This window comes from Lepeophtheirus salmonis, chromosome 2 (assembly GCF_016086655.4).
Source record: "Lepeophtheirus salmonis chromosome 2, UVic_Lsal_1.4, whole genome shotgun sequence".
NCBI classification, from domain to species: Eukaryota; Metazoa; Arthropoda; class Copepoda; order Siphonostomatoida; family Caligidae; genus Lepeophtheirus; species Lepeophtheirus salmonis.
The window spans coordinates 27167637-27190665 of NC_052132.2; the positions used below are offsets into that span (position 1 = coordinate 27167637).

The window sequence follows — 23029 nt, forward strand, 5'->3', positions numbered from 1 at the left end:
TGATGAGTGTGCTTTTCTTACATAGTCTTTAAAACATTAGTTTCAATATTGAAGGTTTGGGGTTTGATCAAGAAGGCCTGGCATACACTGCAGATGTAGTCCTTTGCCATGGAGTCCCAGTGATGGCTGATCGTGGCTTTGAGGGTATCGTCGTTGTTCGGAATACGGACACTACATGCCTTCCCAATAGGTGTAGTCGAGTGGGTTAGCATCAGGGCTTCAGGTGGGGGGGGGCAAAAGTTTCAAAAATGATTACAAAAGATCTCAAAAGCTCATTCAAAATAAACTTGCAACGGAAGAAATGGGTTTTTTTAATTCCTGCTGGTGTCAAAAGTAGCCTCTCCACTCTCAGAAGGCTCTTTTTTCATAGTTCTCTAGACAGTCCTATGAAAACCCTGGATCTCTTGTATGGCCCCTCCTGAACTTGAAGGGATAAACCTTGGTTGTTTTCTTTAACTCCTTCAGGTTCGGTTTAGCCTTTTTGACGAGCTTATATTCCTCTCTAACGTTTCGGACTTTCTGGCTGCATAGACTGCTTCGAGTGCAGAAATGGAAATTCGTCGATCACGCAACTAATTGTTTATGCTTATGATAACTTTATGATTTATTGAATTAGTATGTGTCATATTTCAATGAACCACCCGGTACATACTGCTCAATATTTCAGAGACAACTTTGAGACAATTATAGGGCTTCTATTCCAATTTGATATCGCCCCTTTCAAATAAAATCATCAATTTATAATTATTTCATTGGGATTATCTATTTTGGCAACTTTTAGTATAATTTGCGATTGTACTCCAGACTCAATTTTGTGAAAAATAGTTCTACGTTGCTTTTTTGTTGACATTATATACTTTTGTAGGACCAATATATCTTTCTACGTCTAATACTTTGCAATTAGTCATATCCAGATCCCGCGTTCACAAAACGTACATTCATTGTATGTACAATAATTGTGGATACAATCTCGTAGACAAAGTCATACTTCAATTTGCTAAAAAATTATTTAATCACAATTTCGGTGTAGTGATTTAGCAAATAATTTTTAGAAACATTTTTTCGTTGGTATTATTCTCATTATCTTGCTACGTGTTTGACTCTGTCTTTTCAAAATGAAATATTTATCTTCATTTAAGATCTTATCAAAATAGAAATTACTAGACACACACATTCTAAAGATTGTGTTTCCTAGAAAACATGCGGAAAAGGGGTGAAATAAACAAGGTTACATACAGCACATTTATAAAAATAATTCAATGTTTTGTCTTTGGCACTTAGACTTGAATTGTCATTTTCCAAAGGATATTATGTTGTAATCATGTTTGAAAACTGCTTCTGATCGTTTCAAAAGTACATAATAAATACATTAGAAAATTTGTTTAAACAAATTTACTTTTCCAAATTTTTTTCCAGAAAATATAATTTTCTATGAATAACTATTTATTTTGAAAAAGAATTTCCAAAAAATTTAATATTTGAATTTTTTTAACAATTCTGTGAACAGTTGTGGATTTTGTAAATTTTTCTTCTAAAATATTCCTTTTTTGTAGATAGCTGTGGATTATGGAATTTTTTTTTGCAAAAAATTTAATTTTTTTGAGAATAACCACGGGTTTTGAAAAAAAAAATCCACAAAATTTAACTTTTACGATTGTATACATTGTGAAGATGCTATACATAAATATTTTAATTAATCTACATATTTTTACATGTCATTATTTATCTATCATTCGTAATATAAACACAATTTATTTTCTAATAACTTTGTATATTATAAGCTTCAAACCTCAACAGCTCTCCCTGTCAAAATAAAGAAGTTCTACGATTTAAAATGTGTCTTGTATGGATGAGAGAAAACGCCACGTTAGTAATGTTTATGCTTCCAAAATTTCTTGAGGTTTGAAGATTATAATTTGCAACATCTTAGAAATACATTTTTTATATCACGTGTATATGCATGATAGATGCGGTAACTCACATTATCGTTTTTTTATTGATATTAAAATACAATTACGTATAATTGATAATTACTGGAAGCATTGAAATAAACTTAATTAGTATTATGGTGATTCGACTAAAAGGGTGATTCCATTTTCAAATTTGAAAAAAAAAACTGTAGTCAATTTCATATTTTATTAAGTCGACTTGATTTAAATCACTAAACCTCATTGAATGTTTTGCGTTTTGTGGAACTGTACCCTTAGTGATTTTCTAATGCATTTCTTATGAGGTTAGATAGTTTCTGAAAAGACAGACTATATATAGATAATAATACATTTTTATTACGAATTGCACGCCTTATAGTTATTATAAATTTTAAACTCATTAGTGTTCACAAATAACTCAAAAATATATAAGTAATGCATAAAATAAACACTGAATGTGTATATTTAAAAATAGATTAATAAATGGGCAGTAGGCAAATATTAAATTTTTTCCGATATTTTTCCTTTTCCAATTTATCAAATCGACTCAAGTCGGCACGACACTGAGCTCAATGAGCTGCACGTATTATGGCTCTCTCTTAATTATTATTGGCACATTTGATGTACGTACTTTAATAGCTAATTTTCAGTAAAATCGAGCAGAATGTTTTATAGTTAACAGTTTCTTCATAACAAAATTTTATCAAAGGAAAAACAACATTCAGCATTTTAAAAATTCCTACTAAACACAACTTGCCCTGAATTGCAGAAATTTTAACAAAATCCTCTTTAGAACACAAATGAAAGTTATCAGGAGCTATTCAATCGATACGATGGAATCTTAGCCAAACTTACAACAGCTATTATATTCATTAGCTGATATAACAGATTGTAATTACTTATTTTACAATTTCATAATGTATTTATTTGGATATTTTATTCAAAAAGTATGAACAAAAATGCCGATTAGGGGTCCCTCTTTAATGTTAAGAATGATGGATCTTAAACATTCGTACATTTTAAATAATATGATGATCTAGGATTTAACAAAACCTTAAAATGATTTCAAAAATGGATAAGTATTTTCATAATTTTAGATCCAAGCACAGTCAGGAACCAAAATAATATATCTTTATTAAATGATTAATTTGATATATAACCCTTCCAAATTTTTACTACCATTAATATCAACAAATATGATTTTTAATTTCCACTTTTTTTATGTACGCTAATCTTAAATATACAGAGTGCACACTGCACAAGCTATATAGGCATCTAATTTGGCGTGCTCTCTTGTGCAAACACAGGCACTTAGGCAGTTGGTTTTTTGAAATAGCTTATTCAATCTTGCACAAGTTGGAAAAAATTGAATCAATTGACGAATTCGTTATCCCAAATATTTGAAAAATGGCATGGAGTCCTCCTATGAATCCTCTTCTGGAGCTATAACATTACCATTGCTCGAAATCTGAGACTCAGTGAGACGTTCGTTTGCAAGGTAAGGAGAGAATTTGAAGCATGCAAAGTTGATTTTTGGAACCCAGTTTCCTACCACACTTCAAAAATAAAGAAGTCTCAAATGTCTTTTTGGCCTCCAAACTCATTGGATCTTAATCCCAGTGAGTTTGTTTTGTATGAGGTGCGATCGAACAACAAACCAACCGAGCCCCTGGCAACACCAAAGAAAAACTTATTGGTCAGATGAAGAAGGAATTCCCGGATTTGCCAAGGAACTATGTGGCGAAAATAAAATAATATGTATGCAATCCAGCGGATGCCCATGATGTGTTACTTATAGCATTATTTTTATCCTAAAGTGTGATTTTTTTAATACCAAATAACTTAAAATTAGAAGTAAAAGTATCATTTTAGAATATGATTTATTTATTTGAAATATAACATACAACATTAACTATACAAGTTTTTATAGTAATATGTAGTTGTGTGTTCATTAGATTCTAAAATATCGTGTGTTTTTTGGTTTGTTTGAGAAATGGCTTATTCTTGATTCTCTAATTTTTGATTCATCCAATATTTCTTTCTTTAAAATTCCCTAAATATAAATGTATTAGTAATTTAAATAAAATTGTCACAAAGGGTTCATTACGTGTATTTACTTATTAGAACACAATCCGCAGGTTTCTCTGCATGCATTCTTAGTATAATCATACTGATTACATTTTCCTGCCCCTTTATATCCTTTGCAGAGGATCTGAGTAGCATAGTCCTTACAAATGTTATCTAAATTGAAAAATAAATATCAGGCGTTAATATAAACCAAAGCTAGAAGCAAAGAGGGGAAACGAATGTTTGTGCAAAGTAACTCTTTTTTATCCACTTGAGGTCACTGACCACGCAACTTCCATGAATTCACCCCTCAATTGAACTAACTAGGTAAATTCTAGGGACGGAAGAAAAACTTGCTTACGTCACGAGGGAAAATGATAAAGAAACGACGTATCTCTGATGTCCTATAAAGGGACATCTTGCAAATTTAAAATATTTTACATAGCCAAGGAATATGATCAAGCTAACAAGGGAATTTTGCCGCTTTAATCATAGCTTTAATGTAAGCTAAATAAAACTTACCGCATTCTCCACAAGATCTTTTGCATACGGATTTTACATAATCGTCGCTGCATTTATTGTTCGAATGGAAATGATCACAATGTTCATTAAGTAATTTATTTCCACAAAAGTCACCTAAATATGGATTGATGTGATTGCCCCAAAGGACTCATTGTTATTTTTAACATTACTCATTATGATCTACTCTAAATTGTACTTACCGCACAGACCACAAGTCTGTTGACACTGTGTGTAAATTTTTTGATTGTGACAGTCTGATATTTTGGAACCACAGTCCATATCATAATCCTTGCATTCTGTCAAAAATATGATGGTGAATAAGTTATATGTGATGTACAAATATTTATCGAAAATGGATATATCTACTTACGACAAACTCCGCATGTTTCTTTGTATTTCGTTCTATACTCTTCTTTTATACATAATTTAAAATCACATTTATCATCAATATCCTTGCAGCCTGTTCAAATATAAATTCATATTAGCTCTACAATACAGTATAATGTCGTCTTACTTTCCCCTAAAGTCAAGTTGATTAAAGTCAATCCGAAAATAAGAACTAACAACTTCATCCTTGTAAATCGTATTCAGATTTGACTACTAATAAAAACACTTTTTGAAAAGCTTTTGATAAAAGTTAAATCATACGTGTAAATACCTACATACACCTTTCCACAAGTCATGCCCTTTTTTAAGACTTATAACAAATATTTACTCAGAGTTTCGTTGTGTGGAAAATATAAAAAATCATATTTTATTTCATTTCTTTATATTTGTACAAATACAGCATATATACTTTAGCATCTAAGTATGTTATGTAAATATGTAATTGAAGTCTTCATTTCATTATTGGTGCGGTTCTTTCTATGAAATAAATATTTAAATATATATTGAAGTTAACATGAATCAAAAAATAAATTGATAAGCTGTCTAACATACTAAATTTGAACTGAAAATGAATTTGATAACAGTTAATAATACAAATGCCATTAATTTATTACTTTCAAGCGGCATTGCTTGGAGTTTTAGGGTGTCGATAAACAGACAAACTGTGCTTTAATAACATAGATATGTATTAAGTTGTAATGGGGGTGTAGGTAGTCTGTTTGATCGTTTCCACCATTCTCCGTGTTAAGAACTGCACTTCACTTGCTAATACTTGTTGGCCTGGGAGAGAGAATGGGGTACCCACACGCTGAGGAGGTTTCTGAAGCGGAGATTATCAGTCAGGATTCCAAAACCACAGTAGTGATGGAAAAACACCACTAAGACCTCTCCAACACTCAATCAGGGGTTTTCCTTGATTTGAGAAATGTTGTTGGGTGTCCTTGTCTCCCGGGGACGTCCTGATGAGACACCTTTCTCGAGCTTAAACATCCCGGATCTCAAACGCCCAGCAAAAGACGACTAGGGCTGGCATTGAGAAATGTGTCCAAATGTGGTATATAGGTATTAACTATTCAATCTCCGGATAACTATGGAGTATTTTCCCTCCATAAAATTGATGAGAAAGTCGATGTTGGTGGAATTTTGTAGCTAACTATTCTCCTTTCCCTTCAACCGATTCTGTCTCAATCATTTTGGAACAACCTAAATGCTCCATTATTTTTACTTTTTAATATGACACCCTGAGCTTTAGCTAAACACGCTAGTTACTACATTGCTATTTCTTAGAACAAATAGTAACACAGCTCTAAGATATTAAAGACACACTCAAAATGAGGCCTTCATAGAAAAATGGACAAACTTTGCTTTATTATCATAGATTTATGTACATAAAAATTTAAAATAAAAAGTTTTCAATCAAACTGTATTGTAAATAAAATTTGCCAGGGAAATATTTATAAATTAATAAAAATGATTGAAGTGTATATGTAGACGTTTGCTAATTTTTACAAAAGCCACATGATTTCCTACACAAATTTCTTGTATAATGTGACTTTTTGCACTGATTTGTTCCATTATATCCTGCACAAAGCACCTTAGTTCCATAGTCCTTACATTCTTTAGCTAAATTTCAAAGAGAGAGTTTGGATCCGTCTAACTTATTATTCTCAAACTTACCACATAGCTTACAGGATCTTTTACAGACTTTTTTTATGTATTCATTCTCACACAAGTTTTTTTCTTTTAATTTTTTACAATATTTATCACGCATTATGTTTCCACAATAGTCCTCTATTTTGAATAAAAATTGTCTAGGAATTGTTGCATCCTTTAAGAAAAAAAAAAGTTCATCAATACTTACTTTCACATAGTTGACATGTGTAAGGACACTGAAAAAGGACACTCGACAAGCTACAATTCATGTCTTTGGATCCACAATCGTGTAAGTGATCCTTGCATTCTATAATAATTTATGGATGAATATTTTTTGTAAAATTAAATGAGATAATTGAGTTAACGTACCGCAGGCTCCACAAGTATTTTGGCATTCCTCTCTATATGTTTTTTCCATACATTTTTCATAGTCACATTTATTGTGTTTATCTGTACATTCTAATTAAAAATAATTGTTTTATTTTCACTTCAAAGAATATTAAATGATTAAAATCCCAATTTAAATACTTTTTGTGAAACTCCAATCGATGAGAAAAATAAGTATAATAAATGCAAACAGCCTCATCCTTGTATAGTCCATTCCAATGGTCGTTTCAAAACGAAGTAAAATGTAGCAAATATATTTTCCATTAATGTAAAAACATCTGTAATGTTGTTGGACATATTTTATGCAAATTTTATGCACATTTATTCATAGTTTAATTTAATGAACTTCTAACTGTGCAAATAAGTAAATATAACATATTTCATTTTGTAAATAGTTGTATGAATGTTATTAAAAAAAATGTGTGGCCTGTCAACAATAAAGCAAGCTAGAATAATTTGTGTTAAATACCGAGTGGTCCATTAAAATCTGATCACTTTGAATTTTAAACTTCAAAAAGATATAATATATTAATTAACAATAGAGTTAATTAATATTAATACTATAAATAGATTTGTGCCTGAGCTCTCTTAATCGTTATTCTAGCTGCTCTTAGCGGCAATGATGGCTTTCAGGAGGCGGCAGATGGTCTGGCATCCGCTGCGGATGTAGTCTTCTGTCATAAAGTCCCAGTGCTGGATGCCAGTGGCTTTAAGGTCCTCGATGTTTGGATGAAGGACACTGCAGGTCTTCCCTCCATGTACATCCAAAAAGTGTAGTCGAGGGGCTGTAGGGATATTAAAAGTGTCAAAAAAGAGTTCAAAAGACTCATTCAAAACAGTTCTACAAAAGGTTTCTTTCATTCCCACTAGACTTCTCTATCTAGGCGCACGTGGAGACCAAGGCCTGCAAAAAACTACACATGAACATAGATGCCTTAAAGGCTGCTGTCATACAAGGCCTGGGCCTCCATGGACGCCGATTACATCCAGCAAGTCTGTGGCAACTTCAGACGTCGCCTGACCAGTGTCATTGAGTCAACTGGTGGCTACATTGATTAAATTTGATCGCAAACTATTTTATTATTCTAAAAATGTATGAATAAATTGTGTCTGAAGTCATTCGAAATGTCATTATTGTCCGCGATATGTTCTGAACAAAAATCGGTAAATAATTCTGCACGGCCCGGTATATATATATATATGTATAATCCTGCAGGTGCTTCATTAGTTTTTAAACAGAAAATTTATTTAATACATTATTATCAATGGGTTTCCATTTTTATATTTATCTCTTAGCCTCGATGCAAGCCTTCACTCTATGGAGAAGGCCTTGCAAAATTTCTCAATCTTGGACTTCTCTAATTTGTTCTATTCTTTCTCAACAAATTTATTCAGACTTGAAATATTGGCATGTTTATTCCTAAAAGCTTCTTATTTAATCTGCGTCAATACGTGGAAGTTGAGTGAGTTTGACTACGGTTTGTTTTTTAATCAATTCAATATGGTCGTCTTCTCCAACCTTTCTGTGTGTTTAATAGTGTCAAGGAATAAACTGGCACGACAACTCTGCTTTTAATTCTCAAGCCTTTGGTTAAGAGTCTCTTCATTGTCATTTCCGATATTTTTAGTTATCTTATTCAAATTTGTGGATTTTCTCATACATCTTCTTGATATTATAAACGGTACATTTGGAGATGCAAAAGCGGCTGGCTATGTCAATAGGTCGGTCTCCAGCTATAATACGCCCAAGGACTCCTTCCTCTAGTTCCACCATTTTTAACTTTGTAGACTAGTCCAACTATTAAACACAAAAATGGAAAATACTTTGTTTTTTCACAAAATTTTACATTAGTAATACATTAGCATATTTATTAATCTACTCGTTATTTAAAATTAATTAGAAAGTCATTGTATATAACACCATACAACCAAAAAAAAACAGCCAAAAACCAAAAACTCAAATATTCTGAATTCCGGACTTTTTGGTACTTTGGTTCAGGATTTGGAGGCTTTTAAAGTTTTGGCCTTGACGCTACCTACCCTATTTTTAAATCGCTGTATTTTGTATCTTTTTGAAGATATAAATCTATTTCAAAAGCCCTTCGATAGATAATTGTTTTATATTTTTATTGTATTTTATTGTTTAAGCCAATAAAATGAGTTTGACCCATAGGGTCACGTGGAAATATTTTGACCTCAAAAAAATAAATAAAACATGTCCATTTTCAATTTTACTCAAAATATTAAATGTTAATTTATAATATTTCATAAACATTTATAATAAGTTTTTAGAGATGTATTCGATTCCACTTAAATACTCCAGATGAAAATGCCTGTGTAGATAGAGCAAATTTCTGATATATGCTCAAACGTTGGATCAAACTTATTCAAGTGGGTTAAATTACTCAAAAAGTTGCAAACTAAAATGATCAAAAACCAGATTTGCAAAAAAAAAAAAAAAACAATCACAAATTTGTAATCAGCGTGTCAAGTACCACAACAGGGGATACTTTACTATGTAATCTAGTATTTCCTGACTACAATAATTAAATATGAAATATAAAAGATTCTGAAATATTAATATTTTGTTGACTTGTATAATTAACTTCCAATTTGATGCTAATTTGTTTTGCTGCAGAAAAAATAACCTTCAATTATACATTAAAGCTTATGAAATAAAACGGTTAATGTCATATAAATTACTTTTTATGTATGAATAAAAAAATTCGAAAATTAATCATTGGAATAAAAAAAGTGTGAAAAATCCCAAGTATAACATGTTTTACACATTAATTTCTCATGTTCAATAAAATTGATTCCTTTTTTTGTCAAAAAAAAGAATATTTTATAAATACTCTCATCACAACATTATATTTGTCCTCAAATTTTAATTTAAAAAAAAAAACGTTTTTATTTAGTCAGGGAGTATTATCATTATTTTACTAATGTTGGAATTTTTTTGACAACATTATGAAATAAGATTTTCATGCCTACTACGTGAGGAAAAGGCATTAAACAGAAGTGATATTTGAACAATTTATTTTATTACATAGTTATTAAATAGCTGAATTATCTATAATTATATACTGTTTTGATCTTATTTGGGGGTTCACATTTTATTATTTTCAATCCAGTATGACATTGGTGTAAAATTACGCAGAGGGACAACACGACATCTTATCTATGTATCGAGCTTGTTGAGACAGTTGGAAAGAGGAAAAAAGATTCTAATTTTCCTAAGGCAATAAAAATTCGGCAAAGTTTTCCTCTTTTCTGATGAATAGTTGAAAAAGCAGAACAGCCGCTACATCACAATCGAACATCCATACAATTTCTCAGCTTCAGTGAGACATTTATGTATTAAAAAAGCAACATATAACCGGAATAATAGTCTTGGGCGTTGTGAAGAGGAAGGGCGGCTCAATGCAGATGCTTAAATCCAACTTCTGGATAAAAAAGTGATACCTTGGGCCAGAGAAAAGTTCGGGCACAACTTTTTTTTTCACTCGAGACGGAGCTCCTTGTCATCCCGCAGCTCAGAGCCAAGCCTTCCTGAGACAACTTTCCAGACTTTTGGGATCTCAACATGTGGCCGCCAACTTCTCCAGAAGCGAACCCCTTGCTCCATTCTATCTAGATTCGTCTATAGGACAGGGTGTGTGCTACTCCTCACAGGAGTGTTCAGTCTCTAGAGGTTTCCATCAAGAAGGAGTGGAGACGCCACTCGAGTCTTATTCCATAGTCAAGGTCTACAAGGAGTTTAGTCCTCGTATTGAGGCAATTATTGGAGCTGAGGGCTCACACATAATATAAAAATTGTGCCTAGCACTATTTCAAGTGATGTTGTTCCATAAATGTCTTCGTAAAACCTCTCTTTAAATTTTACTATGGAAAATGATAAAATGTGTTCCATTACAAAGGATCAACCCGGTACAAGGTGAGATAAATTTATACTATATATAATCTTCAATTGAAATCTGTTTTACTCTATTATAGCGATGTGCTCAGACTGTTCTATGATTTTCAGACCAAAAATCAATACTACTGTTTATGTACATATATCCTCCCAATTTAAATCTATTGTATTTACTTTCTTAATAAACACCAGGCCTTGAATGACTAACCTCTTAACAATTAATTGTGTACACATGCATATATATATATATATCTACTTGATATTCATCTAGATTCGCACTCTTTTGATCATTAATTTTTTGTACAATACAAAATGTATTTTAAAATTTGTTTCATGTCATACAAAAGAAGTTTTTTGTTTGTTTATTTGTCTTTGAATTCATTTAATTGTTTTTGGTTCTTGTTTGTCAATGATATTTGCATTTGATATTATGGTTTTTATTTTTGCATGAAAACAATATTGTTTTTATTCATTAAAGGAAAGAAGGAAATAAATAAATGTGATTATTTAATATGAAAAACCTTAATGAAAGATTTGATCTTAATGACCAATGTTTTTATAAAATCATTTTTAAAAAAGAGTAAAAATTATATAAAATAATTTCAAGAGGGAACTTCAAAAACATACTATTGAATGTATTAATTAAACGAAAATAAATAATTTGCTTGTTAATTATTCTGCTTTAAAAAGGTGCATAAATAAGGTTCAAATATTAAACAAATTAATGAAAAATATTTGGTTGGTTAGAGTAACATTTAAATATATATATATATCGACAAAAGGAAGCTGCAATATTTTTCTCAAAATAGACTGCCGATTACATTTGTATAATTCTACCAATTATCGTTCTATGAACAAATTATTCATATTAATCCTTTGGAGACGCCGTAAATAACACTTGAAGAAGCCAAAATTGATTGTCACAATAAAAAAAGGTTAAATTAAAAGTTTATATTTGAAAGACCGTCTAGGGGGCCAATATAGGTATGTCTCTTAAATCAATAGAATTCCTAAGTATCTTAACTCATCCAATAATTTGAATACAATGGCTATCATTTACTCAAATATATCTATTAAATTGTTATTAACTCTTTGGACACTTTGGATAAATGATTATCATAATAAAATAACGAGAAATTGTCATATTTTATTTAAAAAGGACTATATCGGGACCGATATATTACATTGTTCAATAAGTCCCGAGGAAATATCACAGATGGCGTCATATTGTCAAATTTGTTTACAAGTTACAGTGATGCTAAAAAATGGACTCAAACCAATTTCTTTTGTTGATAAATCACTGCTTCTATCTGCTCTATCAAAAACGACTGTGGAACGTTGGTTTGCTGAGTTTAAACGTGGCCGTACAAACATCGATAATGCTGAACGCTCTGATCGCCCAAATTCTGCAGTTGTTCCCAAAACATATAAAAATTCCACTAAATTATTTTGTCAGATCGTAAAATGAAGGTTCACGAGATAGCTAACATCCTAAAAATATCAAATACCAATGGTTTTACTATTTCGCATGACAAATTATCTATGATAAAGGTAACCTCAAATTGGGTGCCACGTTTGCTCTCAGTCGACCAAAAACTGTAACGTGTTGAGGACTCGGAGCGTTGTTGGGAAAGTTGAATTTTGCTAAAATATTGAGTTTTACTTCTTAGAACGATGTGTTAAGTCTCTTAAATCAAATAAAGGTTCTAAAGTTCTTGTGTATCTTAACTTATCCCACAAATTTGAATACAAAGGCTATTATTAACTAAAATATATCTATAAAATTTTACCGTATATACCGGGTGTCCCGAAAGTACCTCCGATGGCTTTTTTCGAGATTTTAGAGACTTTTTAAATAAATGTTGTGTAAATAAAAGTTAAAGACCGTTTTAAGATAAACAAGTTTTGTTTACATAACATTTCGAAACTCATATTTGATTTTGACAGGGAGGCTAAAAGACATGAAGTAGCTGCTCTGCTTCGTGCAGGAATCAGCCACAAGGAGATCTTTGAGGCCATCAGCATGTCTGCCAGCACCATTGGAAGGATCAAGAGGAGGTTAGACAAGAGGGAAGGCCTTGAAGACAAGCCTCGAAGTAGGAGACCTGTCTTAAAGGCCACCAAGGCCACTAAGAAGAAGATCAGAACCCAGATCTAGATAAACCCTCTTCTGAGCATCTGCTGCCAACATTGTCAAGGACATTGGGGGCAAGTCCTTGGTCCGCACTACCCGTCCCATGTTGTCCATGGCCAATATGGAGGCCAGATACATCCGATGCAAGAAGATTTTGAACAACATGAAAAGCAATGGGGACAGAATTCTCATTTTTTCCGATGAGAAAACTTTTACAGTGGATCCAGTCTTCAACAGCAAAATCCATGACCAAGCACCCAGCCAGCATCATGATGCTTGGAGTTGTTGGCTCAGGTGGTAAAGCCATGCCTCCAGTCTTCTTCCGAGAGGGCTACAGGCTCACCTCGGAGGACTACATCAAGGTGCTCAAGACCAAGGTGGTCCCATGGATCAGGAAGGAGTATCCTGGCAAGAGGGTGTGTTTCCAGCAGGATGGGGCACCCGCACACACAGCCAAGAACACCCAGAAGTGGTTGAAAGAGAATGTGGAATTCTGGCCTAAGGACTTCTGGCCCCCCTCCTCCCCCTACCTGAACCCCTTGGATTTCAGCATCTGGGCGCACATTGAGAAGCAGGCTTGCAAAAAACGCCACAGCAGTACCAAATCTCTCAAGGCCAGTATCACCAAGGGCTGGACCAAGATGGACCCCACCTACATCAAGAACACCTGCTCCTCCTTCCGTCCCCGTGTTGTGGCTGTTATGGAAGCTAAAGGCCAAATTGTTAAAAACATATTATAGATTATAACCAAGCGATATTTTTTTATTAAAAACATTTCTCTGTATCTCTACTTTTAGTCCTTGTAGATCTTAATAAAGTTGGAATTTAGAAATCAGTCAGGACTTTCCGGTCACCCGGTATGTAATGATGTAAATCATGTATATTTTTTATCTTGCCTGTTTTTTTTTTGGGAATTGGTAATCTGAAGAATTAATTTTCTTTCAACTCTGATATTGTGATTATAATTTTACTCTTCTGTTCCAAAATTATATTAGCCGAAGCGCACTTTTACTGACAGTGGTGTTTGACTTTGACTCTATAATTTCAAAACGCTTGAAGGTAGACCCTTGAAATTTTGTATCTACAATTTGAAAAATCCATAAAATATGGTAATATATGCTTTATCATGATTTATTTTAATCGAGTTTAAAAAATATAACCAAATCCACAATATTGTAAGACGCATGTCTAAATATAGAAAGTATCACTAAATCAAAGAAATACTTAACTACTTTTGTCTTACTGTCAGAATGAGCCTCAAAAGTTGGACCATTTTTTGTGGGAAATTATTTACGAACAAATAAGTGTATTTTTGTTTCTATTTTAATATATTTCACTAAAACCATTTTACAAAGATTGTAGAATAAATTAATTTTTTGCTCAAACAACGACTGCAATTATTTGGGGTTTTCAAATCAAAACATAATTGAAACTCTTATCTCACATCAATATTATGAGTGTTAAATTATTATCATAATTTTGCTTTTTTATTAGTTCAATTTGCGAGATGATTAACTCTATGTTTGAAAACTACCGTAAATTACAAATTCATTATGAATAAGAGGGATTCATTTGAGATTTAATTGTATCAATTAATATTTTCATTTACAACATAGTTTAAGTTTAACTCAATAATTATCATCAAAAACTATAAAGCAGTGGTATTGTATGTGTATAAATATTATTCCTATAGATAAATTTATAACTAGGTCATGACAGATGATAAATTTATTTATGGATTGTTGGTTTAAAGGGTTTGTAAATTAATCATAGATGTAATTACTCGGCGACTCTGTAATTTTAGAATAAATGAATTAAAGTATGATATTTTTGTAATCATATATCATTACTGTGCCGGAAACAACTTACATAATTAGGTAATGTAGAGATAAATAGCTTCCTTTTTTTCAGTTGAATCTAAGTACAAAGCATTGTTGATGGTTTATTTTAGAAGTGCCTACGGACGCACTTCATATTAACTTTTCTTTTTAAAAGAAAAAGAAATAATACCCACAATCGAGTTTTTGCCAAACTATTCATTATCTTATTATATGGAGCTGTTAGTGTGGTCCAATGATGGCCAACCTCCATCTGTAGCCAGAGCAAACCCTCTGGACGCAGTCCTTGTACATGGTATACTACTATAAGTGCACGGCAGCCTTCACAGCATTGATGGATGGGTAGGTGATCCGTACAATTTAAATTTGATACTTGTTTTGGTATTTTCATAAATTATCTTAGTTCTATTGTGATTGCTGCATTATTTTACCCTCCGATAGTATTAATTTTAACTGTTTTATGTTCGTATTTTTTTGTAAATTTTAGTAACATTGCGATGTAATCTTACACCGAAGCTTTAATTTTAAACTAAAATGTTTATTTGTGTTTATATTTTATGTAATTGCTTCTGTATTTAAGTATAAGAACGAGAAAAAAAATGAAAAAAAAGGTCTAATATTGAAATTTTATTATCTATAAAAGTTGTAATATAGAACCAAGAGACAATTAAAGTTACGGCCTGTATATACCTAAATAAACCTACATACTTCACATTATCTGATATTAATATAAAAGTTTGTGGATTTTTATAGCTATAATTTATATGTCATTCAATATAACTAAACTAAGGGAAAATTATATAGATAATTTTTTAAATATATTTGGTACAAGTGGAGGTGGAGGATTTTTGTGTTTGGTCCATTCCAGTCCAGTCTTAGGAGCAGTCCTTCGGAGTGTGAGTACTAGAACTGATTATAAAAAAGAATATATAAAGTTGAGGGACTTCATCAAAGACCAAGCCTTATAAGTTTTTAGGAATGATATTCAGGACTGAACTAGACCGGACTGTTGTCTTCAGTCCTAAATAAGGACTGATACAACACTCAGAGGGAGATAGTTAATTAGTTAAATATTTATTACTGCTTACCATATATACATAAAATACTATTGTACAAATATAAGGCAACGAACACAACTACAGAACAGGGTATTTGTGCTACTAAAGTAGATTTTAAAACCTAGTTTACATTAAAATTCTGTTCAATAATAGTTTTAATTTTTTACATTTCATAAATTTAAAAAAACGAAAGTCTTCGTTTTCCTCATTCATTGCTTGATGTCTCTTGTAAGATAGGGCAGGGCATCTATTGATGAGATGGTCTCCACTTTGCAGTTCTTCCATACAGACATTGCACGTTGAGCTAATATCTTTCCACTTGCTTAGGTGGAATAGAAAAGGGCCATGTCCAGTGCAGGCTTGTACAATGAGTCTCAATGTTTCTCTTCCGAGCTTAATATACTTCAACTTCGGCTTATTAAGTATAGTATGCCTATGTTTCCTACTTTGATCTTTTTTATATGGTTCACACCAATATTGATAGAAGAAGTAATGAATTACCTTCTTTATGAAGCTTGGAGGCGTCCCAATAGTAAACTGGTTTTGGCTCTCAGTAGCCCTCTTCGCAAGTTGGTCTGCAAATTCATTTCCTGTAATGTCAGAATGTCCTTTGCACCATTCTAGACGTATATTTTTCTCACTCATTCCTTTGATGATGGTTTCTTTACATTTTAAAACTTCTTAACAAGTAGTAAGTGGATTGAAGATTACATTAATTGCTGATTGGGAGTCGGATCTGATTATTATATTTTTCAGTGTTTTTTCGTACTTGAGAAGAGCTTCTACACCTTGTGTTATGGCAAAATTTCTGCTTGAAGCACAGAAGCCTCTTTATTCAATGAAGCCATTGAATGACAAATTGATGCATCACCTCTGGCGATGGCCAATCCAGTCCCAGTGTTTCCGTCTTCGTCTTTAGACCCGTCCGTATAGATGATCACGTCAGGATTCTTAATATGACTATTATCTATGCGAATTCGATTACTTTTTATGTAGTCACTTGGTTGATCCATTCCGACTTGTGTAAGTATTTTATCACTATGGAGTAGCCGGTATTGTTTGGAATTACTTGTTAAAATATAATTCAAAGTTTTCCAATGCCTTTCTTACCCACATTAATTCACTTTATTTAAATCTCTATGAAAATAATTATGCTTAAGTTTAAATTTAAGCAAGTACGTATACAAAACGTTTAATTATTTTTACAGAAAATTCATTTAAGATTTAATTTATCAATCTAAAAAATTATTAAAAATTAGAAACACAAATATAACAAGACTCTTTTTTAAACAATATTTTTAGTAATTCCGCCTTGCGTTATGATAAATAAACCCTTAATACTATCAATTATTTAGCATGCAAAATTTTTGTTTTTGTTTAAATATGATGCACTAAGCTTAAGATAGACAGGCTCTTGGCTGAATGGATATTTCTTGGATAATATAATAATACATTTCTAGGATATTAAGTAAACACTCAAAAATGAAGCGTCGATAGACATACAAACATTTCTCCATAAATAAAGACTTAGATATTTGCTAAATTGGGTAATGATTTAGGTTCGTGATGTAAATATATTTACATATTGTATACAAAAAATAATGTATTTAAAATCTTCTTCTATTAAGAAATATGAACACTCAATCACTTTCAAAACGAAAATATTTGTGAAGTGATGACTTGCAAATCAGAAACATTTTTTGAGTTGGAAGAATTTAGATGTAGTATATTAATTATAATTATTAACTCGTGTCATTAACCTGATAACGATGTTACGTCCACACTAATTTTTGTAATTATATTACTATTTTAAAACATTTATAAATATCATTGAAAAGTTTGTGTATATTTCTCTAATTTACTTCAAGCTAAAGAGACATACATACAGCATTATTTAGAAATATAAGCCGTTCCTTTAATTATAACTAATTGATATTGTATGGAAAGGGATTTATGCAGGGGTGGCCATGAACAACTTTCACAGAGAGAACCATTCTTAATATTATCAATCCTAGACTACAGAAAATTTGCGGCTTCTTAACTTTTTTCAAATGTTTTTGTTTTTTGTTATTTTTTTAAATAAAAGATGAATTTGGTATTGATTTTTCCTCTTTTTTTAAAAAGAAATGTGCTACCCCCCTGAAACATTTGGTAAAATAAAGTTAATCTATGCAACAATGCTTTAAATGACCTTTAACATCGTTATTCATAATAAAACTTTGTTCTGTTATAGTTTGACAATTTCTGGTCTAGTACTACAATTGATTTAGAATTCATATATTTAATTTCAGGGACGTCAGCAAAATTATATATATATTTATTTTTTTGGGGTGGGGTTGATTTTTTAAACATATCAAAATTCCCATATTAAAAATATATATATATATATATTTTTAAATCTCAAATATTAAATTACAGGGAAAAAATTCAATAATCCATAGTTATTCCCTAAAATATAAATTTTTTGGAAAAAAATTCAAATCTTAAATTTTTTGCATCCAAAAACCAAGTACCTCCAATCCTGCGGACACCCCAAACTAGTATTTGGCCAGTCCTTATTTAGGACTAAAGGCTGCAGTTCAGTCCAGTTCAGTCCTTCAAATCAGTCCTCAAAACTTATAAAGTCTGTCCTTCATGACGTCACTCAGCTTTATTTCTTATTTGTTTAATCAGTTTTTGTACTAAGAGTCCAAAGGAAGGACAGTCTTAAGGAAAAATCCTATAACTGGATTGGATTGGATTGGACACAACACTACCAAGAACATTTACTCAGACAGTTGGAAGTTTATTTTTAATACATTTATTTAAAATGTGGTAATAATTGTTGGTTTGGATTGAGGGGTAATGGTGCATCTTGTGTTTGTATTAACGTGTTTTGTCCTCAAATTCTAGAAAAATAAGTTGTTTTTATTTAATTTGAAGAAATGTTTTTTTTTATTTCCTTGAAAATTACTTTTGAGATAAATCAAAACATTTGAGGAATATTCATTTGAAAAGAAAATATAATATTCCTACAAATATAAACATATTAAAAGTTAGGAATAAATCATCCGTGTTATGTACTTAAAAACACATCCATACATATATTAAATATATAGGGTGGTCTATAATTAGTGTGCCATTAACTTTAAATTAATGCAATTAAGATAGATATTTCGTTTCCCAATTCAGAAATATTACAATACAAGGACAGGTACCCAGAACAGACTGCAGAGGAAGGGAAAGTAATATTTTAATGTATTTTGGTACACAACATTAAGGCCTCCCTTTTTACATGATCTAAACACCCTTAATTTTGATATATAGGGGTAACAACAGAAAACATATTTTAAAAAAATCATCAAATGGTTTTTTAATGAACGGAAAGGGAGGTTGAGTGAGTTAGTTGACATCGTAAAGATATCAAAAGAACGTGTTGCCTTGTTATTTAATAAGTAATTATGCATTAGAATGCTCTGTTCAAAGTGCACTTCCTCACTGTTGGGCAAAAAAAAAAACCCACACGTGCTGATGAGATTCTGAGCAGTATTTGGCCATATTTAAACGTAACAAACTGGAATTCTTGTGTCAGTATGCGACAATGTATGAAACATTGATCAATGACGTCACTTTATAATCAAAAGGATCATTATCTGAGTAGAGAGCTACTGATGAACTTCGTCCAAATCACCCGAATGCACAACAACCAAGTGGAAGGATTATAGCCCCAGTATTTTGGGATGTGCGTGTCATAATATTGATAGACTATAAATAACATCAACTGTAAATATTATATAGCGTTATTAGAATGTTTGAAGGACGAAATCACGAAAGGATGGCCTCATTTGAAGAAGTAATCTTTAATCAGGATAATATACCGTGTAACAAGTCATTGGCAAAACTGCATGAATTGAACTTCGGATTGCTTCTGCATTATTTCTTTGCTCAAACGCCTTTATACGTCCTCAAAGTGCTATATTTAATGATCAAAAGACGAATTTCCAATTAAAAACACGAAATTTTGCTTTTTTTACAAAAAAATACTTCCTGATTTGCCTCCCAGTGACTATTGGCTGATCGCAGACATACAAAAATGTTTGCCACTAAGAAATATCACTCCCATAAAGAGGTTATCGCTGAAAACTGAGGACTATTTTTAGGAAAAAAATAAAGCTTTTTATAGAAATGACATTGAAATGTTAGAGCGGCGCTGGAATGATTGTGTTGCTCTTGATGAATAAAGACAATTTTGAACGAATAAAAACGTTTTTTTTTATTTATTAACCCCGGGACTTTTTAGCCCCTGCGTTACATCAGATACAAAGTCATTATTACTGGATACACTATCACCATGGATTGATCATCTTTGATACGGATGAAACGTTTTTAAGTACCATATATATTTTTTATTTTTTTTTATTACCATGAATATTAAACTTTTATAAAAATGTTTAAATTACAAATAATGGCTTAATTAGCATAATGTTCTACAACTGATTAGATCTCTATTACCTATTCTACGAAAATATTTATATATATTTCTATGAATTATATATTGGTTAAACACAGACCTTGCCCTAAAGTCCAGTGATGAGAAAAAGGTAAGACCTAAAACCATAGTGACATGAATAATATGTAAAGATGCCATAAATAACGTCATAGGGAACAGGGGATTGTTTTTTGTTTCTTTTGAAAAAATAGAAAGAGAGTCTTAAAACAATGTACTTTAAGAAATATAAGCAAATATTTTTTTATAATAAAAATATACATAAGATGAAATTATTTTACAAAGGCCATAACAAGAGCTTCAAAAAAGTTAAGTTTAAAAATAGATTATCATTTGTTAAATATAAAAATATAAATTAATTACTATTTTGTTGCAAGGGGGGGGGTGTAACAAAAAAACTAACAACCACCTTGCTGTACAGAAGGTAAAAGAAAATCACCCAGTAAGTCCACATGGGGGATGGTGGTAAAAATTATTTGAAAGAAATTGATACAAAATATGTATGGTCATATCAAACCTATCTACAACTTGAATTGATTTATTCCTTGAAATACTAATTATGGCTAATTAAAAATGATTCATTGCTTAACGGCCCTCAAAGGTAAAACGAGAGTTAATTCTCATGAATGAGTAACGTCCATATGGTGTACAATTTTAAAGTTCATGTCTACTTAAAACGGTTTGAACTTCTTCACGTAGATGAATATAAAATATGTCATGGACTAGATTATACAATATTTTTTCTGTAATTGGTGTTCTTAGGGCCGTTCTGACGGATATGTATATGTCACTAAAAAAAATGGGGTGTTAGTCGGAAAATTTATAATATTTAGTGTGTTGTTTTTAAAAAGTTAAAATATTCAATGACAGAAATAAAATGAAAAGTTTTTTAAACCCCAAAGAAAAATCCTAGGGATCACTCTGGGTGTTGTTGTTTGATATGGAATATATTAAATAAATGATAGGTTTTTGTCTTAGAAATATACCAATAGTTTGTGAGATCAACATGTGCAGTGTAATCAATCATCGAGGACAATAAATCCAAGGTCAGAACATTATTGACTAGGTATGATCTTTATAGAACTATGTTTTGGTTTATTTTTATGGAGGGTTCCTATTAAATCCATTGAACTCGAAAACTCATATATTACTCTAAAATATTAACCATGATCACTCATACATAAAAAATAATTTATTAAGTACAAATTAATATAGTTTAGTCTCCCTTAAAAGGCTCAGGTGTAAGTGATTGTATTTATCAATTAAAGCTACTAAGAGAAACACAAGTTTAGAATATGAGTCCGGATCTAGTTGACAAATTGAGGATGCATTAATTAAAAAACTATATAATACCAAGGTTGTACCCGTTTCAGATTCAACGGTTCCGATCTTGATTCTTTTATTTCCTGGGTCTAGGTATCGGTTCAAACTAGAGGTGTGGTTTGCTGCCCTACACTTTTTCATTTATCCTGATTAGTCAATAAATAGGATAATTTTTACATATATTCGGGTGGGTTGTTTAGGGATACATCTTCTAATTTATAGAATATTATCTACTTTCAATATTTCAACTCTTAAGCATAATTTTTAATAGAAAACGAATTCTCATTTTATATAATATGCTACATTTTCCAAGTAAACATGAATTATGAAGTGACAAACTGCAAGTCGAACTTAACTTAGACTTGATTATATACATAACTATCTATATAAACTTTTTATCCATCCAGATATACCTATTTACTGCATGTATTGAAATAACTGGAAACTATTATACTAATATAAGTCATAATTTATTCATATACATTAATAGAAGTGATGTGACGATTAATCGGAATCGGGGGCTTTTTCTGGAACCAATTGGAAAATAAAGTGTAATTTCCAATTCTTATGTATTATTATTTATTACTTTTAGAAGTGTCGTGAAAAAAAGGGGAAATATTTTAGTGTATTAAGTTTTGTAAATGTAATATATATTATCTCATATCTGGGACCGTACCGAACGTTACTTAAGGTGTACGAATTATGTTCATAGTACAGAACCGCCTTACCCGTTTAGACAGGCTAGTAGTGCTGTAATATCGGTGATGGCAAGTACTTATTACTCTCTAATCAGTGATTGTTTTACGTAAGTACAAATATGATAAGTTGCAAGGTTAGTAATAATAAGTTGTAAAATAGTCAAAAGACCGTTAGTAGTGTTGAAATAATTATATTTTATTCTCATGTTTCTATTAGATTCGGCAACAAGTTTTTTTTTCCTTGTTCGTTTGTTGGCCGCGGTTCAAGAAACAGAGCCAATATAACTACCACACCAATATATTTAGGTACAAGCAACCTTGTTTAATATACATTCTAAAGGATTAATATGCGAAAAATAGAACAAGATGATTTAAGAGTATTTAGTCCATAAAATCTAACTATTCCATTTATTAGGCTACGTCCCTCTCAATATTATTTAAAAAATTAAATGTAGCAGAATCAAGGTTTAATCCGATTTTATCTACACTATAAAATAGTATTTTTATGCTATATTTTATTTTATTAAATATTAAAATTGTTGATGGGATTGTTTTTATATTTGATATTTCAGATTATGGATAAAGTCAAGTTTGTTCTACTATTGATATTCCTGGCCTCCAAGAAAGGTAAG

At 31.3% G+C, this 23029-nt stretch overlaps 3 protein-coding genes across 5 annotated transcripts in view; 1 reads left to right on the forward strand and 2 right to left on the reverse strand.

Moving 5' to 3' along the window:
- The window catches only part of LOC121113523 (uncharacterized), an 85556-nt gene that overhangs the window by 19708 nt on the left and 42819 nt on the right, over positions 1 to 23029 (forward strand). The window contains exon 2 of one of the 2 annotated variants that reach the window (XM_040707318.2): positions 22970 to 23024. In XM_040707318.2, coding sequence (XP_040563252.1) covers positions 22973 to 23024 — 52 coding nt within the window. In that variant the 5' untranslated portion in view covers positions 22970 to 22972. Of the gene's footprint in view, positions 1 to 22812; positions 23025 to 23029 lie in introns of those variants that run through there. The other variant, XM_071886725.1, reaches the window with a different exon arrangement.
- Positions 3784 to 5153, reverse strand: LOC121113526 (uncharacterized). Of its 2 annotated transcripts, none has more exons than XM_040707320.2 (6): positions 5032 to 5153; positions 4888 to 4977; positions 4718 to 4813; positions 4518 to 4631; positions 4046 to 4169; positions 3784 to 3981 (listed from the first exon to the last, which is right to left on the reverse strand). In XM_040707320.2, exons 1-6 carry the CDS (start codon positions 5087 to 5089, stop codon positions 3972 to 3974), a joined length of 492 nt encoding a protein of 163 aa, XP_040563254.1. In that variant the 5' UTR covers positions 5090 to 5153; the 3' UTR covers positions 3784 to 3971. The 2 variants fall into 2 exon arrangements, with proteins under 2 accessions (XP_040563254.1, XP_040563255.1); XM_040707321.2 differs by having other exon boundaries at positions 4036 to 4169.
- On the reverse strand, positions 6250 to 7167 carry LOC121113524 (uncharacterized). The gene is made up of 5 exons (XM_040707319.2): positions 7086 to 7167; positions 6927 to 7016; positions 6766 to 6864; positions 6582 to 6695; positions 6250 to 6527 (listed from the first exon to the last, which is right to left on the reverse strand). The coding sequence occupies exons 1-5, from the start codon at positions 7156 to 7158 to the stop codon at positions 6403 to 6405; spliced, it is 501 nt and encodes a 166-aa protein (XP_040563253.1). The 5' UTR covers positions 7159 to 7167; the 3' UTR covers positions 6250 to 6402.